The sequence below is a fragment of the Stigmatopora argus genome, chromosome 3 (assembly GCF_051989625.1).
Source record: "Stigmatopora argus isolate UIUO_Sarg chromosome 3, RoL_Sarg_1.0, whole genome shotgun sequence".
Classification (NCBI taxonomy): domain Eukaryota; kingdom Metazoa; phylum Chordata; class Actinopteri; order Syngnathiformes; family Syngnathidae; genus Stigmatopora; species Stigmatopora argus.
In genome coordinates, this window is record NC_135389.1 from 18160277 (window position 1) to 18181774 (window position 21498).

The 21498-nt window shown below is 40.1% G+C and overlaps 2 protein-coding genes across 8 annotated transcripts in view; one reads left to right on the plus strand and one right to left on the minus strand.

The window, feature by feature from the left end:
• The window catches only part of grm3 (glutamate receptor, metabotropic 3), a 197798-nt gene that overhangs the window by 83934 nt on the left and 92366 nt on the right, over positions 1 to 21498 (plus strand). For all 7 annotated transcript variants that reach the window (XM_077595698.1, XM_077595703.1, XM_077595701.1 and 4 more), the window contains one exon: positions 5506 to 5651. The gene's annotated coding sequence lies outside the window, so the exon portion shown is untranslated. The remainder of the gene's footprint in view (positions 1 to 5505; positions 5652 to 21498) is intronic.
• The window catches only part of sema3d (sema domain, immunoglobulin domain (Ig), short basic domain, secreted, (semaphorin) 3D), a 32933-nt gene continuing 12299 nt past the window's right edge, over positions 865 to 21498 (minus strand). Inside the window, exons 3-18 of the mRNA XM_077595711.1 lie at positions 19480 to 19640; positions 17026 to 17088; positions 16823 to 16939; positions 16465 to 16558; positions 16080 to 16208; positions 13842 to 13978; positions 11417 to 11531; positions 10462 to 10531; positions 10002 to 10146; positions 9300 to 9522; positions 8778 to 8866; positions 8636 to 8677; positions 7301 to 7458; positions 7087 to 7151; positions 5489 to 5628; positions 865 to 3284 (exon numbers count right to left, since the gene is read on the minus strand). Of these exons, the coding sequence (XP_077451837.1) occupies positions 2865 to 3284; positions 5489 to 5628; positions 7087 to 7151; positions 7301 to 7458; positions 8636 to 8677; positions 8778 to 8866; positions 9300 to 9522; positions 10002 to 10146; positions 10462 to 10531; positions 11417 to 11531; positions 13842 to 13978; positions 16080 to 16208; positions 16465 to 16558; positions 16823 to 16939; positions 17026 to 17088; positions 19480 to 19640 (2168 nt within the window). The 3' untranslated portion in view covers positions 865 to 2864. The remainder of the gene's footprint in view (positions 3285 to 5488; positions 5629 to 7086; positions 7152 to 7300; positions 7459 to 8635; positions 8678 to 8777; positions 8867 to 9299; positions 9523 to 10001; positions 10147 to 10461; positions 10532 to 11416; positions 11532 to 13841; positions 13979 to 16079; positions 16209 to 16464; positions 16559 to 16822; positions 16940 to 17025; positions 17089 to 19479; positions 19641 to 21498) is intronic.

Below are 21498 nucleotides of genomic sequence, written 5' to 3' on the forward strand. Positions count from 1 at the left end.
GCATGCACGCATACCTGTTTTTACGCAACCCCCCGGGGTACCATCGACAACGACAGCCCCGACAACTCGGACCGCCTACGTGCGGTTCTAGGGTCATCTCTTTGACAAATACGTACGTCTTTAAAGCTGTAAATATCCCCGTGACATCTCAATTCCGCTCTCAATTTTGCTGACATGCTATTTGAAGGATTCGCTGTCTGTTGTGAATTCAGTGAATAATCGAGTTTCCTGCATCTCAATTTAAGATCCTTGAAAACCCAAAGGGTTTTCTAGGACAGACCCTGGGTTTTTGGGGCAACCGAATTTAGCGATTTAGCGATACTAGCTTGCAGCTAACCGAGAGGAAGTCTGGCGTCTGCTAGTTGCCTCCATCTCAGTTTGAGATCCTTGCAAACCCACTCCAGGGGGGTCCGGGCCAGTCCGGCATGCTCATTAACGCAATCACATCAAATAGCTGTTTTTTCCCCTCACTTTTCTTCCCCGCTGCTTCTGTCTGAGCGCCACTCCTTCCAAACAAAGCCTAAATTAATTACTGAATAATGAGATTATATTCATGGGCTGGTTTCTGTTTTTGCTATGTATGTTTGTTCTATACGGGGCAGTCGATAAATAAACAATGACGACGATGAAGAGTGTAAAATATTCATAACAAAACAGAGGATCAGTGTAATGTCTTTTGTCAAGACCCATATCGTGACTCGTTTTCAGCGCAAAAGCCCTTGATGTGTTAATTGTCCTAATTACTGTCACTGATAATGACACAATGTGACGCCTTTTTTTGCGATGTTAGGACACCTGGAAAAAGGCTCAATGCAACAATTCTCAGTTTTGGGGTGGGGGGTTGATGAGAAGGACCTCGAACAATTTTACACACGCAAGTCATATTTATTTAAATACCTTCAACAAGAACAAAAGATCGTACAGTACAAAAATATAATATCGGCTGACATTAAAGCCTACGTGTTTATTGAGAGAGCACTAAAGTGACTACATGTGTACATCTCGGTGAATTATAATATTGTTTAAAATGCCATGTATTTCAGGAGTTTCATTTTAAAAATGCAACTCGTCTATTGAATCAATACGTGTGAAATACGTATTTCGTGATTTATTAATAGTTTTGCCAAACTTCTGTACTCCCGATGCCAGTTTCGACACCAAGCTTTTGTTGTATCGGCTAATCCTGATTCTGGATTGATACCGTGTTTAAAAACAATAAGAATAAAACTAATTTACTGCATACTCACTTGAATGTGATTGGTCAGATGCTGCTTCACTCTTTGGCGCTAGACATCCAATCCATTTGAAGTAGGAGGAATGGCAGCCAATGAGGAAATGTTAACGATCATCTATTTGCTGCCAAACTTTCACTTCAATTAGATTGTACGTTGACTAGTGAAAACATCATTGGAATTCACGGCAGAAGTTAAAGAAATCGTCAATTTTTTGCCTCAGTAAGTAGTTATCGTTCTTTATTCATTGGCTGATATTGGCAGCAATAGGGTTGTGTACCTTCATTTGCTGCCACCCTCTTCGTTCAAATAGATCGGACGTCTACTCGTGATGATTTTATTCCAATTTACAACAGAGAGATGAAAAGTACCTTATGATTGGAAACGGAAATAAAAATGGGATGTTTTCCGGAGACTAGTTGTGAAGTGGTAAACTGCATGTCTTGACCAAACTACAAATTTGGTTTGTGTCACTTTCCTGATCATAATTCTGTCTAAACCAGGGGTGTCAAACTAGTAGCCCAGGGGACCAAATCTGGCCCACCACTGTATTTTGTATGGCCCGCAAAATTAAATCACGCAAAGTTTTTTAAACTAACGTGCGCAAAAAAGACCAAATACTTGAGAAAATTTACCTTTTTTTTGTTTGATTTTCCAAAAATAAAAATAGAATAGAATAATTACTGTTTTTATTTGTTTTTTTAATAATCCAAAAATGAGACAGAGAATGTTCACTAATGTTTCCTTGTTTTGTTTATTAAAAAAATTAAGTAAGAGAAGTGAGTTAATAAATATATAAAAAAAGAGAATATTTTTTTCCTAAAAAAATAAAGAATATTTACTGTTTTCCCACCTTTTAAAAGGGAAATTAAATTGGAAAAATAAATAGAGCCACAAAAAATATTTTGACAATCTTGAAGTCAACAATAACTCCAAAACACCTTTGGTGTGTGAATGTATAGGTGAATGGGTGCTAATGTAAAGCGCTTTAGGCATGATAAAAACGTGTAAGTAAATATGAGGTGGCCCACAGCAAAAATTGACACCCCTGGTCTAAACCATCAACGTTCAAGTATTCCCGTATAATGCCACCACCATTACTTCATTTTAAAGCATGCAAGAAAATGTAAGATCCATTTTCTACAATATCAAAATTATACCTGTTCCAATTGACATTGGTTACACTGCTACAAAATCTCAAGACCCTTGTAGGAAGTCACAAAGTTATCCAGTAAATGGCACTTATTTCTTACCCAATTTTTAAAAAAAATCCGCGAACTCGCAGATTTTACTTTTTACGGTACTGAATGGAATTCAGTCAGAAAACTGAAAAACCTAAGTATCCGCTTTCATGTTTGTCCACCAGGTGACTTCTTAGAGACATGCGATGACATTTTGATTCCAATGTTCGTACCAGTTTGGCGAATCTCAATATTTGAATAAATATAATCAATTTTTGAACATTTCTGTATGTACTTATACGTTTTGTATTTGTGGAACCTTTCATACCGAAGTAAAAAAAATATACTAGTCCACAAAAATGGCTAAATATTTTCTCAACTGTGAACTTCCATTTTTGGCACTTGACTGATCCGTCCCTCCGATTTTTACAGTCCTCTCTCGTTTAACCCCCTACAGTTTGTCAGTCGCTTTTTCATTCTCTCCGTGATGCCTCCTGTTCCGATTTTTCTTCATTTCCTGCATGTGTTTCCATTTTCCGGAACCCAAGCCTCTAGTGCGGGCCTTGGATGGCCTCTTCTCGAGCCACAGGGAGTCGCAGTACTCTTCCAGGGACCCCACTGGGGAGCTCGTGAGCCGCAGGTAGTCTTTGTAGCGCCGGCCTTGACGCACCTCGGTCAACGGGTCTTCGGTCGCCTTGGGCTTTCGCTCCAGTTGCCCTTGCGGGATCAGCTGCAGCGTTAGCCGGCGTAGCGTGTGCGCAAAGTCGCTGCGCTCCCGAGCTTCGCACTCGTAAATGCCAACATCGGACGCGTGCAGGGATCGGATGAGTAGGCCTCGGTCGGTTTGTATCACGCGCTCGTCCACTCTGACCTGTGAGCAGTTAATTGGTAGCGTTAGGAGTGAATCGATATGAACATATCCCAAGATTATTGTCAGGGAAACTGCTTCCTGTAGGTCAGTGAGTTCTGGTAACATAACAGATACCGTATTTTCACAACTATAAGGCGCACTTAAAAGTCGTAAATTTTCTCCAAAAAAGACAGGGCGCCTTATAATCCAGTGTGCTTTATATATGGAAAAAAAGTGTCATTCATTGAGGGTGCGCCTTATAATGCGGTGCGCCTTATAGTCGTGAAAATACGGTAAGTCACAAGTTTGGACGAAATTTATTTTTGCCAGGGGGGCTGAAAGACATTAAATATCAGTTGGATAACTTGCGAACAAATTTTGGAAGATAGTCAAGATTCAGAATTTGAGAGGTTGTGATGCAAACTTTGTAGCGGATATTTGCATTTTTCTTGATACCTCATTGGCTGCCATTGGCGCCAGACGTCCGATCCATTTAAGGAGAGACGGATGGCAGTGAATGATTGAATAAATGTTCGTCAATCCTCCCATGTTTAATGAATTGGGTGTTAATTGTTGTCACTAACAGATTGCAGGTTTCATATTTTATATTATATACTTCATGCCTTTCGAATATGGATATAAATGTAAAAAACATGCACACACTCATAGGACAGCAACATTTTCAGACTTGATATTTTAACTTCACTGGCTTTTACTTCGAAAGTGATTTTTTTTTTGCTACTCCACACATTTTCTTCTCAAACAACCCCCTCAAGGAAGTCTCATAAGAAATTGAAAAGCGTGTTAAATATTTCACTGCTGTCCGGTGACCCCCATTTATGCCATATGTATGTTTTGTAACCGCCATAAAACAGTTTTATAGCAAAAAATGCTCCTCCAATGACTGTTACTGGACAGCTTTACCACCAGAAATGTAAATCTTTTCACCTCGCCGTGTGTTCTAAGTGAACGTATAATGTTATGGCAAACTTGAATGGAATGTCCTGAGCTCAGACGAGCCGTGTGTGGCAAGCCGCAAATCTTCCGCTCGTGTTGCTGTCAGCTTTCGACAACACGCTGCAAGGTGAAACGGCGTACAGTATATCAGTGACACTTAAATGAAGTCACTCAGTTTTTGGCGGTCCTTCAAAATTCTATGTTCTACCCTCTTTAAAATCTTTTTTTTTGAGTCTTGATACTTCATTCTATCTTTGTCTCTCCTGTCTTCCCACTTCTTGTCCTAGCTGTTAACTGGTGTATATTCTGTCCACACAAACCTGTTTTTGATTAAACAGTGACTTTTTTTAAACCCTAGAATGGTAACCCCCTATTTCAGGGGTTACCTTTCACGCTTCTGAAATAGAGGGTTACCATGGTTACCGGGGAGAAAATTGGTCCTTAGCAAGACGGTGCAACGAAGGGCACCCATTTTTCCCCCCGGTAAACATGGTAACCATCTATTTCAGAAGCGTGAAAGGTAACCCCTGAAATAGACGGTTACCATTCTAGGGTTAAATTATATGCAGCGATTCTTGGCAGGAGTATCTTGGTAAGCTTTTGTAACCCAAAATATCACAATACCATTAACATAATATCTTAAATGACGGTAGCATAATCATTTTTTTTCTGACCAGCCACATTTTTGAAGAGAAAAAAATAAAAAATAAACAACCAATGGAAGTATTTCAAAATCCTACAAGGCAGAGTAAAACTATTCCACATTAAAAAGAATTCAGAGCTACCATTCTGCATGCCCGGTTCCCTAAACAGGACGTTTAAACAAAAAATGTTAAAAAGTGGTGTGCTTTTGGGCCACTCAATGACAAAGTAATTCAAACTAGAACTAGTACATTATTATCACGGTATGATAGACTGCAACTCTTGCTTTGTCCTTGTGGCTCGACATTTTCCAAAGCCCGAGAGACTCATGAAAATCACAGACGACTCAATTTAAGAAACTCGCTGGTTCCTAATCGCTCCTTTTTATTGAATTTTACGACACGGTGCCCTAATGGGAGTTGTCGCTTCATCTCTACGAGAAGTGACTGACGTCTTTGTCAAAGGGCTCCTTTAATCTTCCCTTCGGATCTGCTTTAATGTGATTTGCCTCGGAATTGAGGACTCTGGCCTCCAATAAGTTAGCTAAAGTGAGGGTTCATTAAGTCCGTGAAGTGGAATTCGAGACCCCTGGCTTGTAAAAAGTCTGACTTTGTAATCATTTTTACCTGCTCTCGATCTTTAGATCCAATCCTACGATGGAACCAGCGGATTTGGGCCTGCTGAGATTTGGGGATGCACTCGAGGAACGTTGAGTTGCTCTGCACGCCCAAGAGAATTCGCTCATCCACCAGTCCCACGCCGAGACCTGAAAGAAAACGTCATCCCACAGTAGGTTACAGTACATTTAATATTCATTCATTTTTCATGCCGCTTAGCCTCACGAGAGTCGCGAGGGTGCTGTAGCCTATCCCCACTAACTATGCGTGCATCCCATGTGTAATAGTGGAGAAAAGATACATAAAAGCTCGTATTTCCAGGAAGTGTCTGCTGAACATGGGGTCAGCCATTTTAGTAATGCCTTATGAATGACTGTTTTACCCAATCAAATGCAAGTATCCCAATTTACTCAACCTTCCTAGTCTATTGGTGGGGGTATTACTGACATCACAAAATAGTTTGCCCATAAACTGACATCTTTTTGTGTTCAAATGTTATCTTCTTCAACATGAAAATTCTAACAAATTACTAATTTGCATACTTAAACACTTAGAACAACTGTATTTCTTAATATATGAATGCCATTCATACTCAGTAATGTCTTGCGTTTTAACTATTGAAATTATTCATTCGTGTTGTTTTGCTTATCCTCACATGGGTCGCGGGGGGACTGAGACAGACAATCATTTGTACACCTCAACAGAATGGGAATCAATCCCACGTCTGCCACACCAAGGTCTGGTGAAAGAACCACTACACCAGGGGTGGCCAACCCGCGGCTCTAGAGCCGCATGCGGCTCTTTGGGGGATTTCATGCGGCTCTTTAAGCGATATTCTGGCGTAAGGCGTAAGTGTAAACCATGGTCAAACACACCGTAACAACCCCATTCAAGAGATTAATTTACCCGACCGCTAAATACCCCAACATCAAACGAGCTGCGCTAAAGATCCTGTCGATGTTTGGGTCAACGTACGTCTGCGAGTCTGTTTTCCACCCTGAAACATGTGAAATCAAAGCATCGATCTGTTTTGACTGACACTCATGTGAAAGAGTTGCTTCGAGTGGCAACAACGGAATACAAGCCAGATTTGAGGAGGATTGTTCAGGACAAGGAATGCCAGAAGTCCCACTAAGCAGCATAGTAAGAGAAAAATGTCATTGAAAATTGTTATATTTTTGTTTGTGGACTTGCTTTAACTGAGAGTTTATGTGTGTGTGTGTGACAGTGCACACAATGTTAACTGTTGAAAAAAATAACTGTCATTATCTTGCTGTGGGTCATTTTCAATAAATCTGGCTGAGCAGAGGTCTGTGTGTGCCCATGTATGATGTGGCTCTTTGCAGTAACACAGTAAAAAAAGTGGCTCTTAGTCTCTGACTGGTTGGCCACCCCAGCACTACACCATCAGGTGGCCGATAAAAAATACAGTTTTTTTACTGTATTATCTTATGATTGGGTATCAACTCATTGGCCTAGCATTAACACCGTAGACGTCTTGACATCAAGACTGTGAGGCAGGGATGTCATCGAGTCCAATGCCACGTTGCTATGCTTCAATACAAGTCCACAAATGAGAAGAAAAATTAGAAACACAGACTACATACTGTCTTCTGTATCCCAGCACTGGCTTGCGGGGTCTCCATGCTTAATATCTTGTCGCCTTGCTCTCCTGGAGGACAGAAATCAAATCAAATTAGTTCCCAAGTCATTGGATGCTATTTAAGCTTGTCTAAAACAGGAGGCCCGCCAAGCAAACTTTTGTTGGAGTTCGACACCCCTGGTTTAAAAGGGTCGAGAGTGCGCGGAAAGCCTTTACACCTCTTGGCCGCAGGGACGTATCTGGAGCACGTGTGGCCGTCCCAGGCGCAGTACGGGTCTCGGGCCAGGCAGCACTCGGCGCAGGCTTGGCCGTACAGGTGACATCTGCTGAGCGAGAGCTGCGCCAGACCCTGGCTGGAACCCGCGTACAGCTGTTGCTACATAAACGAAGACAAGGCACAGATTTAACGTGTTTATTTGAAATGGGAGAAAAAGTCAATGAAGCACATCGACTGGAAAAAATACAAGGGTTCAAACCCGCGGATGCAACGGAACTTGGAGGCAGTTTAGCTTTAGCAATATTCAGAGCGGCTCCCGTAAGAAATATTTATTGCTTGACATAGCAGTTTATTTTATTTTCAGTTTAATGCAAGTCCCTCTAGTCCAATTTACTTGAGGCAATGGAAGATCATTTTCACTTATTTCTAGCAGATGTGGAAAATAAGGCAATTGAACTGGTCTTAGTGTGTTGTCAAGGTGTCTAAAGTGAAGGAGATTCCAAGCGCGACCCCCTCAGATGCGAGCAGGTCAAAATGCAGCCAAAGATTAATGGGGGCTTTGATTGGGGCTGAAGTGTCTGGTGACACCCATGACCTTTTTGATAATGAGGCGCGAGGCCGGCGAGAGAGAGCTGGGCCGAGAGAGGGGAGGTAGAACCAACGTGATCGGAGCTAGGAGATTTAAGGGAGCGTGAAAAAAAAAAAAAAAAAAACTGAAAATAGAGCAACTTGTTTAGGGTCTGCTGCGAAAATAACATTCAGCCCCAAAATGCTGAGTTCAGTTCAGTATAGCATTTATTTCGAGACTTTTTTGGAACGTTATCAATTTATTTTAATCATACAAAAAACATACTCTGGATGCACGTTTTTTTCACGCATTCACTTCACTCGCAGGCTGCCACGTCAACATGAGCGTCTTTCCATTTTTTTAATGAATTGTAGGTCCGGTAGTGATATATTTCGACATATATGACCAAAGTGTATTTTGGTTTTTTCATGTTATTTAAGTAATGTTGTTTTGATTAAGTTCATTCATTCATTTGAATTTGATTTATTAACATATATAAACACCTCTGTGTGCAATATGAATTTTGAACACCATAACTAATTTGAGAATTTCAAAATACTGCATCTAAATGTAAATAAATTTTCATTTTCAATGTAAATGCTATTTTCCACCTTCACTTATGAAAAATAGCAATTGCCAGTCACATCCACCCAAACTTTTTCTTTTTGTATTATTGTTATTCTGTAAATCCAGACACGATTCTGGTACAACAAAAACGACTAAAGTGTTTATTTTTCTGAGAAACAAAGATGTGAAATGAGGTCTAACCTGCTTGGAGGAGATCTCCAGGCTGAGAATGGGAGTGGGAACCTGTGTAAGAAAAGAAAAAAAGAAAAAAAGGAGTCTTGCAGTTTCCGTTTGTATCGTAGTTTTGTATTGACTTCGAGTGTGTGTTCCTCTGGCTTCAAACCTGAAACACTTGAAGCTCTTCAAGCACCACTTCCTCAGTTGACCACTGGTCTCTGGTAATGCTCACTACCTTAAGAACGGTGCCAGCATCTACAAAAGCCAAACATGCACGCCATTTATTGTTGTTGCAGATATGACAAGCACTCTAAATATATTGTCAACCATCCAAAAACCATGACGTTTTATAATGTTTAATACATGGAAAGCTATTTAAAGTACTTTTACCAATAAAGCGCATGAATCAAAACCAAGCACTTAGAAATGTAATCATCATTTTTTTTTATGGGGGGGGTTATATCAAGCTATTTATCTGAAATCTACTCTGTATTCAAAATGTGGTGCGGGCTCCCCCTATTGTAGAGTTGTGAAACTCATTATTGGTCGCCAGCCATGTTGTAGTTATTTCTGGTATTATTTTCCATTTATTTATTTCTGACTCTGAGACAGCACTGCTCAGGCTTTCTTAGTACTCTACTTCCCTCTGGTGGTTCAAACGGGTTCCAGTCACTCGCCCCAGACTCACCTGTACCCAGGAATAGGACCTCGTACTGTCCATCTTCTGCTAAAACTCGGTCCACTACCACCTGAGTGAGGGTGTAGTCCACTCGGACCCGCGTGAAAATAGGCTGGCCGCTCAGCGGGTAGACGGAGCGGAACATCAGCGGGTGGTAGCGGATGAAGCCGACCACTTCGTCGGGGAAATCTTTCGTAGTCTTGATGCGAGGATCGTACGTTTTACTGGGGCACTAAAAAACACAAATATATAATCATATAAAGTTCAATTTGATCTCGACACATTTTGCTTTTTGTTAACTGACGGTGATAGACGTCAATCCATTCGAAGCGGCAGCGACTCCAATTGCAATGAATGAGTTATTTTGACTCACAGACTGTTATTCGTTGATTTTACCGTATTTTCCGCACTATAAGTTGGACATTTTCATAGTTTGGCTTATTCTCAAGCACCACTTATATATGCATGTTTTTTGTTTTATAGCTTATGTTGTGCCTTTTAGGCTAGAGTTATCCAGGAAAAGTGGTTAGGGTTAGTTATACTAAATATATTTTTTCCCTTTCATTGTGCATTCTTTGGCTAGTGCGACTTATAGTCCGAAAAATACTATACTATAGTGGTTAGTGTTTTATCTGATGCGATGGCTAGTGAATTTCCCCCACAGGAGATGGATAAAGAACTATTTATTTCTATTTCATTTGTTGTACTTACCATTCCAGGGCGTGGATATGGTATCCTCCCCTCATACTCGACCCAGCGGTGGTCTGGCCCTTCCTTGTGGGCGTAGGGCCCGTTGAAGGCCGCCCTAATATCCGCCATGCTGTAGACGCACACTGCCGAGCCCCGGAAAATGGAGCTTTGGAAAGGGAGAATGTTTTTGTAAAAAATAATAATCATAAAGTAAAATTATTTGGGTTTTATAGGTGAAAAACACCTATAAAAGACAAATGTTGTTGGATAAGAGCGAATCAAATAGCTACATCATGTTTTCAGACTTGGTTTGAAGTTACATCTGACATGTTGCTGTTTTTCTCAGCATGAGCCACTTTACAAATCGACCGATTATCAGCGTCGATATTTGACAATTTGACATATGTTCGACCGACTGATATGAAGAAATCAATTTAAAACTTGGTTATTTCGGCTCAGATGCATCCACTGATGAACCAACCTGGAGGTCGTGAAGACCGCATACACGGTTGGGTTCTTGGGATCCCTCGTTGGAAGCATAAAAATGTCCTCTAAAAGAAAGACGCACTGTGTTAAACTAGCATGCTGTAAAGTCACCCTTGAAAGATGGATAGGTATTTTATTTTACTACTGTGGATCTTATTTGGGTTTAAGTCAAGCAGCTCCCTGAAATTTACTGCTTTCATAACCGTAATATTATCGCACCTTTTCCCACTAAGGCACTCTATTAGATTATATTAAAAAGTCAACCTCAGTGCAATTTGAACTACTTTTATTTGTCTCGGAGGAACGTAAATTGGATTCCGATAAATTAAGAGCTCCGAAAGGACTTCTTTTTTCATGTAAATGGATTCATAACATTTAAAAAACTTGTAAATGGGCTGAGTATGGTACTATGGAATAATTAAGATTAAGGTTTCCAAATTATTTTGAATCCTTACATGTATTTTTGTTTTATTGATTATTATTTTTTACCCTTACAGAGGACTTATTTAACCCATTGGCTGCCATGAAAGTGCTAGACGTCCAATACATTTTGAGCAGCGAATGAAAGAACGTATGCAATGAGTTAAATATTACTTAAAAAAAAATACTTTAAGATTGATAAATGTATATATGACTATAATAAATATTCTACAAAACACATTCATGATTCACCATTTTAAAACTGCTATTATATATATAATGGCAAATATTTTAGTTTTTTCACTGACCGAAAATAGTCATTTGCCCTATAAAATGTTAAAAGATCTTAAGTGTAGTTTTTTTTAAATGACCATAAATAGTCACTTGCTTTATCAACATTTAAAGGGTTTAAGTGAGTGTCAACTCTTGAATTGCTGTCTAATCTAGACAAAACCAAGACTTTTGAGGGTCGAGAGTGAGATAAGGAAAGACTTATACCATGAAAAGTTATTTTAAAAAAAGTGACATACGTAGCTCATCAAAGTGCGTATCGACTCCTTCTGGTCCAGGTACGGAGCACACAAGTCTGGCCTTGAGGAAGGTGGTCCATTTGTTGGTCAGACTCCTCAGGCCACCCACGTCATTCTGAAACATAACCGTTGTCAGCATCCCAACAAAATAAAGAAAAGTGCAGTAAACCAGCTGGACAAACCCCGCTGTGGCATTTTATATGCTAATTAAATGCTATTTCCTTGCTGTGTTTGTTGTACTAGGACCGCTATTACATTCTTCTTCATTTAAAGACATCCAGGAGATGAGACTGGAACAAAAAAGTTCTATGTATTGTAAAATCTATTAAAAAAAAGCAGGTGTTTACTGATTGATTAATAGCCTAAATTGGAATTGCCCTAGTGTTGCCATGCATTTCAACAAAATCAAGAAAATTTAAAGCATTTATTTCAAATGTGGCTGTTTTTCTAGTTTTCTTCCCTTCCCGTCTTATCTGAAATCATAAATAGGACGTAATCTCCCTCCGCGAGAATGAAGCGATAGACCCTCGATTGCTAACACCATTTGGCCTGCACCCAAGATTTTAAATGAATGTTATCAGTTGTTAATCTGTCTGGACTCCCATCCTAAATCAACTTTGCTGTAAACTATAGGAGGCAGCGTTTAACTGTCTAAGTAGGATCCCACAGGGGGAGGGAAATTGATGACCAACATGGGAACATGTTGGCTAACCAAAGTACTAGTCGACATCGGTCTAGGCACTCACATCGAAAAAAAACACTGCATAATGGATAATGTATTCCACCATCATCAGATATTTTTCACCCCTCCAAAAAATTCTTGCTTCCTCTTCCCCAATTTTATAAATACTTTTTTTTAGATCCGCCCCTGGTAGTCAGCCACACTGCACAAACCACAACAGTCACCTGTACTACCTTCACTTCCATCTAGTAGCCTAATATGAATCATGAATGTAATTTGCTTGATCGACCAAGTGAGTCCTAGTACAGTGGTACCTCGACAAACGATCTTAATCCGTTCCGGGACTGAGCTCGTATGTCGAGCTTCTCATAACTCGAGCGAACGCTTCCCGTTGAAATGAACTAAAAACAAATTAATTCGTTCCAACCCTCTGAAAAAACACCAAAAACAGGATATTGGATTGGAAAAAATGTTTTATTTCTTCTCATTCGCCATCTATTAACAAAGTAACACATAACTAGTGGTTTAATATTGCTAAAATGTGTTTAATATAACTAAAATTAGACGCATTTTGCGGAGGATACTCAGACAGACATAGAGGCAGGCGGGAGGGTTCGGGGGACTTTATCCATGGCAACGCACTCGTAACCGGACAAACAAATTTAAATTAACTTGGATTAATAAATACAGACACACTTAAATATACGTTTAATGTAACTTTACACAAAACTGAATTCTAATTTTGTTGTAATCTTTTGTTACCTTCGTTTTCCGGGTTGGCGGTTTGCCACGCCTACACCCTCACGTTCGCTATCGATGGGCTGTTTGCTGTTGTATTCCCTTGAAAATATTCCAAAAATGATGCACACAAATGTCCTCACAATAGGATAACGCACGACCACTTGCCAACGAGAAGTAGTCTTGAATGAGCGATCGTGGGAGCTAACAGGCTAAGGAAGGAATAACAGCCTACCCACGTATTGATTGTGGGTAATGACGTTTTATTCTGAGAAAGGGTGCCATTGGCTATCAGTGTTGTGTGCACGAGTATACTTCATTACCCAGAAAGCCCTCTTTTTGCCTGCGCATGCGCGTTGTGCGTTTTCTGGTCCATGCGTAGGAGAAACTTGTCCGAATAAACCGTTCAGTGCTCGTAGATATCTGTTATACATGAAAGAGATGCGGCAAAAAAGACGCTAGTGCGCTACAATGATAAACAGCCTCTCATGTCATGGCCACCTGGCTTTCTCGCATCTCGAAATTTTTCTCGTATCTAGGGCGAATTATTTGATCGAAATTTTGAGTATCTCGAGCATCTCGTGAGTAGAGCTGCTCGTAGGCCGAGGTACCACTGTATCTCAATTAATTTCAAATTCAGCACGAAATCCCAACATCAAAATAGTCTCAATGATGGGAGTGAAAATCCCAACTACTGCACTCTGATTGCTTTTGTGAGTTCCCCCAGAGCTCAAGGAGTGTTCCAAACATGATTTACTGCTTCTGACAGCAGCACCAAGCCTCTCTTTCATACGACTGCAAAACAAGACCGTCTCCAGAAAAGGCCTCCTTGTATGAGCGATAAAGCACATCTAAAGTGGATGACACAAAGATCCTTATCCTATCAGATGACACCAAGAGTTATGGCTCCTTTTTGTGTGTGAGAGGATTTTTCATTCCCTATCTATTCACTTCCCTGACACTGACCACCCCGCCTCATTTTTTTTTTAACCTGCACTCACTCACCTTACAAACACGAGCCACGCGTGACAGGACGCTCTTGTCGTTGCCTTCCCACGATACTTCTCGGAAGAAAAAATAGATTTTGTCGTCGTCCGGATTGTAGGTGTCGGCGATGGGGTGTGCCGATATGAACTTGGCCTCTAAAGACATGCAGAAAAGACTATTTAGGGAAGAGGTCAAATTATCGGGAGGAGGGTAAAAAGTATGGGTGAGTTCGCCCCATATCTCACGATACGATTTGATCCCGGGCTACTTCATTTTAAGACGACAATTGCAATTTTTGTACGTTGCTTTGGAAAAACATAAATTATATCCATTTATGTCTGAAACCTCATTCAGCACTGAAGTAAACATGGTCTTGTTTTATGTTTATACAACATATGGCCTTCATTATATTACTTTTTCTCCTTTTTAGTGCAACCCTGCTTTAGTCCAAACCTGCTTAAATTCAGGATTTTAAATATCTTAAAGAATGTATAGCACTCAATAACAGAGTAATTAAAAAAAAGACGTCAAAACTTTAGCTTGAGTATTCGAGTTCTTCTAACCATCAAAGGGCTAAAATAAAAATAAAACATCATTTAGGTGCAGCAGTACACAGGCAGAACACTTGTTTTTATTTGGGAATCACTGTCCATTTATTGAATAATGACAAAAAGTTAATCAGATTAGCAAAACTCCAAATCCACATATCATATATTATCAACCACAATGGCATAGGTCGTGTCCCAATTGGGGAATTTTGTGGGTGGCGAACCCAAAGTGTGACGTTCCATCAACATCAGCTCAAGCGCTACAAGCTGAGGCTACAACGCCGGAGTGACTGCCCAACTGGAACAGCTTAATGTATGCCTGCTAATGCGCTCAACAACAGAAGGTTATTGTTAGTTCTGCGTTTAAAAGATGGCACGCGAGGAAGGGAACGTCATCACCAAATAATGAACTCCTGCCGTCCTCGTCACGGCACTCTCCGTCTATATATACACAGTACTGTCCATACTCATCGGGCGGAATTCTCCATGTAGTTCAGACGTTGTGAAATGTGGGGAACATGTGCGAAGGTTTAGCTGCGGGTAACAAATGCTGATGTGTGATTCTTTTCATCGATAGCCGAAATAAAGTGGAGTCATATGCACCAGAGGCAATTCAGTTGTTGCTGTTTGTGCATTGTGATACTTTAGTTGGCTTCTATACACATTTTAATCTGCCAGTTTCCCAATTTGACATTGATTTTGCAGTGAAAGTATCGTATTTTCGGTTCTACAAGACACACATTTTCATAGTTTGCATGGGTCTGTGACTTGTGTTTTTTCAATAAGGCCGCCAACCGTGACCGGACGTTTCGTCGAAAGACGTTTGGTCCCCGTACGTTTGGTCGACCGGACGTTTGGTAGAACGGGTTCGCATGCAATTGATAGATTTTAACATTGGGTGAATGGGGATTTAATGACAATTATTTAACATTGAGTGAATAGGGTTAGGGTTAAACAAATGAAAGTCTCGTGACTCAAACCTCGGGACTCGCGAACCCGGCGACCAAACGTCCGTTCTACCAAACGTCCGTTCTACCAAACGTCCGGTCGACCAAACGTCCGGGGACCAAACTTCCGAGTACCACCGCCAACAGCATGTTATGTTGTGTTTTTTTAGGCTATAGTAATCTATTAAAACGTAATATGTTGCATTAACAGGGACTTATTTTGACTGTTGTTCCCTATTTTACCATTACGTATAACTTTCTCAGTTTCTTATCAATTAAAAAAAATCCCCCCAAAATACAATTTATACTTCCATATATTTTCCCCATTCACTGTGCATTATTTAGGGAGTGTGACTTATACTAAGGTGCGACTCAGTCAGAAAAGCACCATGAGATTGTAGTAGTTTTTTGGGGGGTGGGCAATACAGTACTGTTGGTAAAATGATACCCATTGGAAAAATGGTCTAGTGCATGGTTGTGAAAAATTGAGGTGTACAGAAAATGGATATCGTGAGAACAGGTTGCCGTATGTCTTTTTTGTATGCAGTTAACAGCGTGACCTTTGTTGTAAACTGTAAATTCCTTACTAGGTGTGGCAAGCAATGTGTTCACGTAAAAAAAGCCACGCTAAATGAACAAGCAGGCTGTGTCCTCGGCTCTGGAATGCCAATAACCATCTCTGAAGCACAGAGAGCCTCTTTGTATCCCACGTTTTTTGGGGAAAAGAAACGCAATAAGCTTTCAATGCAATGTGTGTGTACCATTGATCCAGTAGTCCTCGGAGATGTCAGTACGAATGTAGTGCTGGTCAGGTGGCGGGCCGAGGGACCGTGTGAATGTGGTGTCTTTGCCCAAGAAGTCCGAAGCCGTGCCCGCGTATAGAAACTGGTCTGAATACAACAGAGGGGCATCTCAGATTTTCAAGTTTGTTATGGTAAAACAACTTTTACAAGTACATTTGTCTCAAAAACTGTAATGTAATGGAGTAAATGTCACGTGTTACTACCCACCGCTGAGGCTATACAGTCTTTAGAACACAAAATTTCCAATCTGTGAGATTACGCAATTTCTTTTCTTGAAATTCTCATGAAAATGAAGTGGAAAGTTACCTGAAAAATCCACTTTACTAATCGAGCGTCATCGTACCTGTGAGGACTGAAGTGAATGACTGCGATGGGTCAAAAGGGCATTTTAATCTCCCAGACTCCACTGTAGCAGACAGCAGCTGGAAAACACCATCCTGACAAACAATTTGGGACAGAGCAGGAATTCACATGATTATTTTTAACTCGCCAAATTTTTGGTTTTTAAATAACTGCTGCAGTCTCAACTCTGTTTTCCAATTCCAAATTGAAGCCATTCCCATGCATTCATTATACCTAGTCTTATTTGACTACAAAATTGAATCTAGATTCTGCTTAAATATGTTTATTGGACTCAGAACTCTACCAAAAATTGCTGAATTTCTGTGGTTTTAGGGATGAAGTTAGTCATCGATTTTTACCTGTCTAGAACCAGTGATTTCGATAAAACCACAGATGGGGTTGAAGGCTCCTGTCCCACAGGCATAAATGTGCGTCTGGTTGTAGTTGTGGAGCACTCTCACGAAGTTGGCGCACTCCTGGCAAAAAAAAAGGATGGTCGATGCCAGTTGCGTTGGGATTCTTAATTTGCTGGCAGCAATAAGAAAAAGCAGACATGACTTACATTGGAATTTTTGCCTGCTAGTTTACATGCGTCCACTCGGTCTCGAGGTGCAGGCCAATAAATCTAGTCAAAAACAAGAAAACTACTCAAGCATATGTCTAGGACCAAAATTGCTAGCAGCATTATATAAAGTTGCAATTCATAACGCTGCAAATTTTGAAAACAAAATAACAAAAGTACACATACTTTTATTCATAAAGCATAATATGTTGCATACCAGTGTCATTGTGTAGTTGTGTAAATTTAACATCTTAGAGTTTTGATTTGGACAAAAAATATTTTCTTGGAGTTGTCCGACTATGCACTAACAACATTAAAAATGTTTGAATATTTTTTTAACCTGTTAGAGAGCATATCTTGCCCAAAAAGACCCACTTTTGGTACAGCTTTTAAGTAAACCAGGAAGCATATAAAAAAATAATAATCAATTTTGAAATGGGCTAATCCATCATTGGATTGGATTGGATTGGATAACTTTATCACATTTTGCAAAAATTCTGACCTCTGTCCTTTAAAGTTTTTGCAGCTCATAACTGTATTATCGCTGGATAAATCTCAAACTAATAAAAGCTGACGTCCCCCTCCTGTTGTGTCACAACATTAGTGGAATTTGGTATTTTTACTGTAGCATTGTAACTATCGCCTCCATGTGCGGTGGCAATAAATCAGACATCAACATAACGCTTTCCCTTCGGTGCACCGCCCCGTGTTCACACATGTGTTATAACAGGCTTATGTGCTTAGCGTGTTGCCTCCCCCTAAAACCTACCAAGGGGTGCTATCGCCAAATGTTTTCGTCGGGATCGTATAGGCATGCAAACATACCTCCTCCAATGTTAAAGCATCTCATGAGTCAAGGCACCGGTGAGGAATTCACACAGAAAAGCGCCATAAGCCTGTGAAAGGACTTAATTGGAACCGAGATCAATACCCTACTTTCACATGAGGATTTTTAAACAGCTTTAACACAGACCTCTTTAAAAAAAGGTGGAAAAAATCCCGATTTGAATATTTTCAGATAGATTATTAGTTTTTCAATCACTATGCTTGCTTGTACAGTTGAGAGGCGTAAATGCCCGAGTTGATTTACACCCGAGATGCCCTCGCTTCCTTTCTTTAAGTCCTTTACTCACTTTTGCCATGTTATGGCGATTTTATTTTATTTATTTTTTAACTTGCTCGGTAACATTTTCCTGGAATCATTCCTTGGGACATACTGGGACCCACTTTCAATTTCATATTCCGACTCGTCACCCGGTAAAGACAACGGGTCTCGACTACTGTTTTCTATTGAGTAATAAGCCCTTTGCAAAGAATCCATACTTTCGGTTTCAACTAATATGAATTATTTTTGTTGTGCAATATCATAGTTATGGGTCTGTGTGAGTCTTGATAATCTATTTTTGAATACTCTTTGACAAGATTTTATCATTTAATTTGTGTGTAAAACTCGTGCTAGTGAGACTTTAACATCTTTTCAGTAAGTCTCACCTTACAGAAAAAACCTCAAGCTTGCGTCTAAAAGTGGTCCCTAAAGGACCCAAATATGTTCCTGGTGGTGCTAATCTCTTCAGCATCGGTATCAGTGACCAGAGAGGTAACACTCACACAGCTAGATGAAGAGTTGAAACAACTAGATAAGAATCAAATAAACACAGGTCCGCTTCACTGACGGGTCAACCTGGGCTGTGTTAACATCAGAACATATGGAGAATGCGAACGTCTGTTTATGTAAAAGTGTGTGTCAAATGGCTATTTATTGAATGTACGTGCATTTGTGTTTACATATAATAGCCCATAGCTGACAGACACTTTCGTTAAGTTGTTGAAACAATGCGGAGCACTTTTCAGTGGAGCCGTGCACTGTATACATCGAGACAGAAAGCAGGAATACATCAGTCGCAATGTAACTGCATGTTACTGTTTAAATGGCAGGATATGATTCATTGTCCTAGCATGTCATAAGCAGATATCACAAATGCTACAGTGACCCCCAATATTGTTTCACCATTTCACAATGAATTGTGATTTCACTGTAGACACAAGCTTGTCTTGAAATGTGTGAGTGGTTTGCTTTATTTGCTGAATAATTAACTAATCGGCTGCCATCGACGTCCAATCCATTTAGGCTCAATTGAATGTCGATGGCAGTATAACTTAATCGTTCATTGCCAGCCCTTCCAGTTAAAGTGGATTGCAAGTCAATGGTTAGAATGATCGTCAACTTCAACGTGTAACAAATGATGAGGGACAAAGTCACCTGGAATAGCTTCCATCTACCTTAAAAAGTTCAGGTTCTTAAAAAATGGGTTGCTGGACCTTCTTTCCAGTGCATTTAGTAGCTTTTACAGCTGTTCTAAAGAAAATTGTCAATCCTAAAGAATGCTGACAGCACACCAAATGATGTTTCGACGTCTGGGGTATTGGTATTCGCATTCCCCTGCCAATGTGTACCTTTCTGGGACCTTTGGCGAGGTTGTCTGGGTCGAGCAGGTAAACGTGATCTCTGGCTCCCAGCAGAAGACGACCCCTCTCCTCATCCAGCAGCAGGGAGTGAGCCAGAAGGCCGTCGGAGGGGCCCAAAAAGAGAGAAACACTGCCTGCTTGCAGAAGGTCTGCTCAAGACAAATGAGGAAAAACGCAGACTAATGACAGATGAGATCACGGACATGTAGAATAAAGTGAAACACGTCGGCGTAAAGTATCTGTGCAAATATTACAGCAGGATATTGCAGGGATTCTTTCATACCGGAGCAAAATCCCCAAAACAAGCATTGGATTTCCTTTTCAGGAGAGATCGAAAAGCTTAATCCTCTAAAGTTCAACACACCTTTGCGGAGAAACCAGATCAGGGAAGAAAAAAAAGATACAATAGCAAAGAGTCAACTACCTCAGTGGGTGTGTTTATGGATATCTATATCAGGGTATTTTTACTGCGCATTCATCGACCGTGAAGACATCTCTGGAGTCGAGGATTTACATTCCCAGTGCGTAGATTGAGTGAAGAAAAGCAAATGCTTCATCTCAAGCCATCTGTACAGTAAACTGATAAGAAGCTAAAATAGCCTTATCCATCTTGCCCATCTTGTGTCAGGTATAATTCATTATCAGTCATCCGCCACCTTGCTGTGATGAGGCGTGAATGGACGACAGATGTTGTCAAATAAGACCCATCAACCACTGTAAATGATCACCTTAAATAGGTGTTTAGTAAATATATCGCAATAGTACATTGCACGATTCTCGTATCGATTCAAAATCCATCTGAATCAAACTTTACAAGTGTGTTTTTGGTGGAAATAACCAATATGTGGCTGCACTTCTCACTCCCGTCCACTCATTGGCAGTAGTCAGCCGCCGTGCTCTGACATCCAGTAGTCGTGCGTGGATCCCAACTCAAGAACCATATCACATTTTTAAGACGTTGCTTGGTTTCACGGGCTGAGCCTTTTGGCAATGGACCAAAACAAACTTTTGGTGTGATATTAGGAGATTAAAGTGATAGTAAGAGAAACGATCAGAAATTTACGAGGTCTAAGTCCTCCCATTACTTATTTTTAAGTGATGTGAAGTAGAAATTGTGCGGGTTACGCAGATTTCAACGTTTGGCAACGTGAAATTCGGTCTGAACACAAAACAGCATTTTAAAGTTGGAAGCATAACAAAGAAACTGAACGTGGCATAACAGCAATACATTGCGAAACATTGTGACTCCGTTGGGGAATGTCTTGGCTCCATGCTGTAAATAGTTTGATATTGCCAAAGAAAAATGTGACGAATAAAAAAAAAAAACAATGGAGGACTTCCACCTTTTTATGCTCCTCTTAAAATGTAGCCAGTCCTTACAAAAAGACTGTAATCACTCCTTTGAGAAAAGGACGGGTTTTCTATTCTTTCACGTTCCCTTCCCATTGTTTCACCTAACAGCTCTCTGTAGGCCAATTTACGGCTAAAGCTCCATCCTGTAGGTACGTACCACTTTGCAACGAATCAAGTGAGCAGCGCTTTTGCTAGAAACAGAATTTTAAATAAATTGGTAATTTAACCGATGAGTTCAATTTGTTTAGACTTTCAAAATAGGTAAATTTTATTCCCTTGACTGTAACTTTGACAGGCAGTTTCAAAGGAGATTTTGAAAATATTTTGTACTACATAATGAACAAAAATTACCTGACATTTTAGGAAGCAAAGTACCAAATTACTACTGAGCGAACTTTACCCTTTCAGTGACTGCTATTTAAAGTCTATTTTTTCTGTATGAATGCAATAATATACTAGACCCTCAACCATTTTGTTTCAGGGTAAAAAAAAAACAAAATTAAATATTAAAAATTACCATATTTTCTAGACTGTAAATCACACTTCTTTTCACAGTTTGGATGGGTCCGCGACCTATATTTTTCTCTCTGACCACCGACATGTTATTATACTGTTTTTAAGCTACAGTTATCTGAAAAACCTTTATTTAGCCTA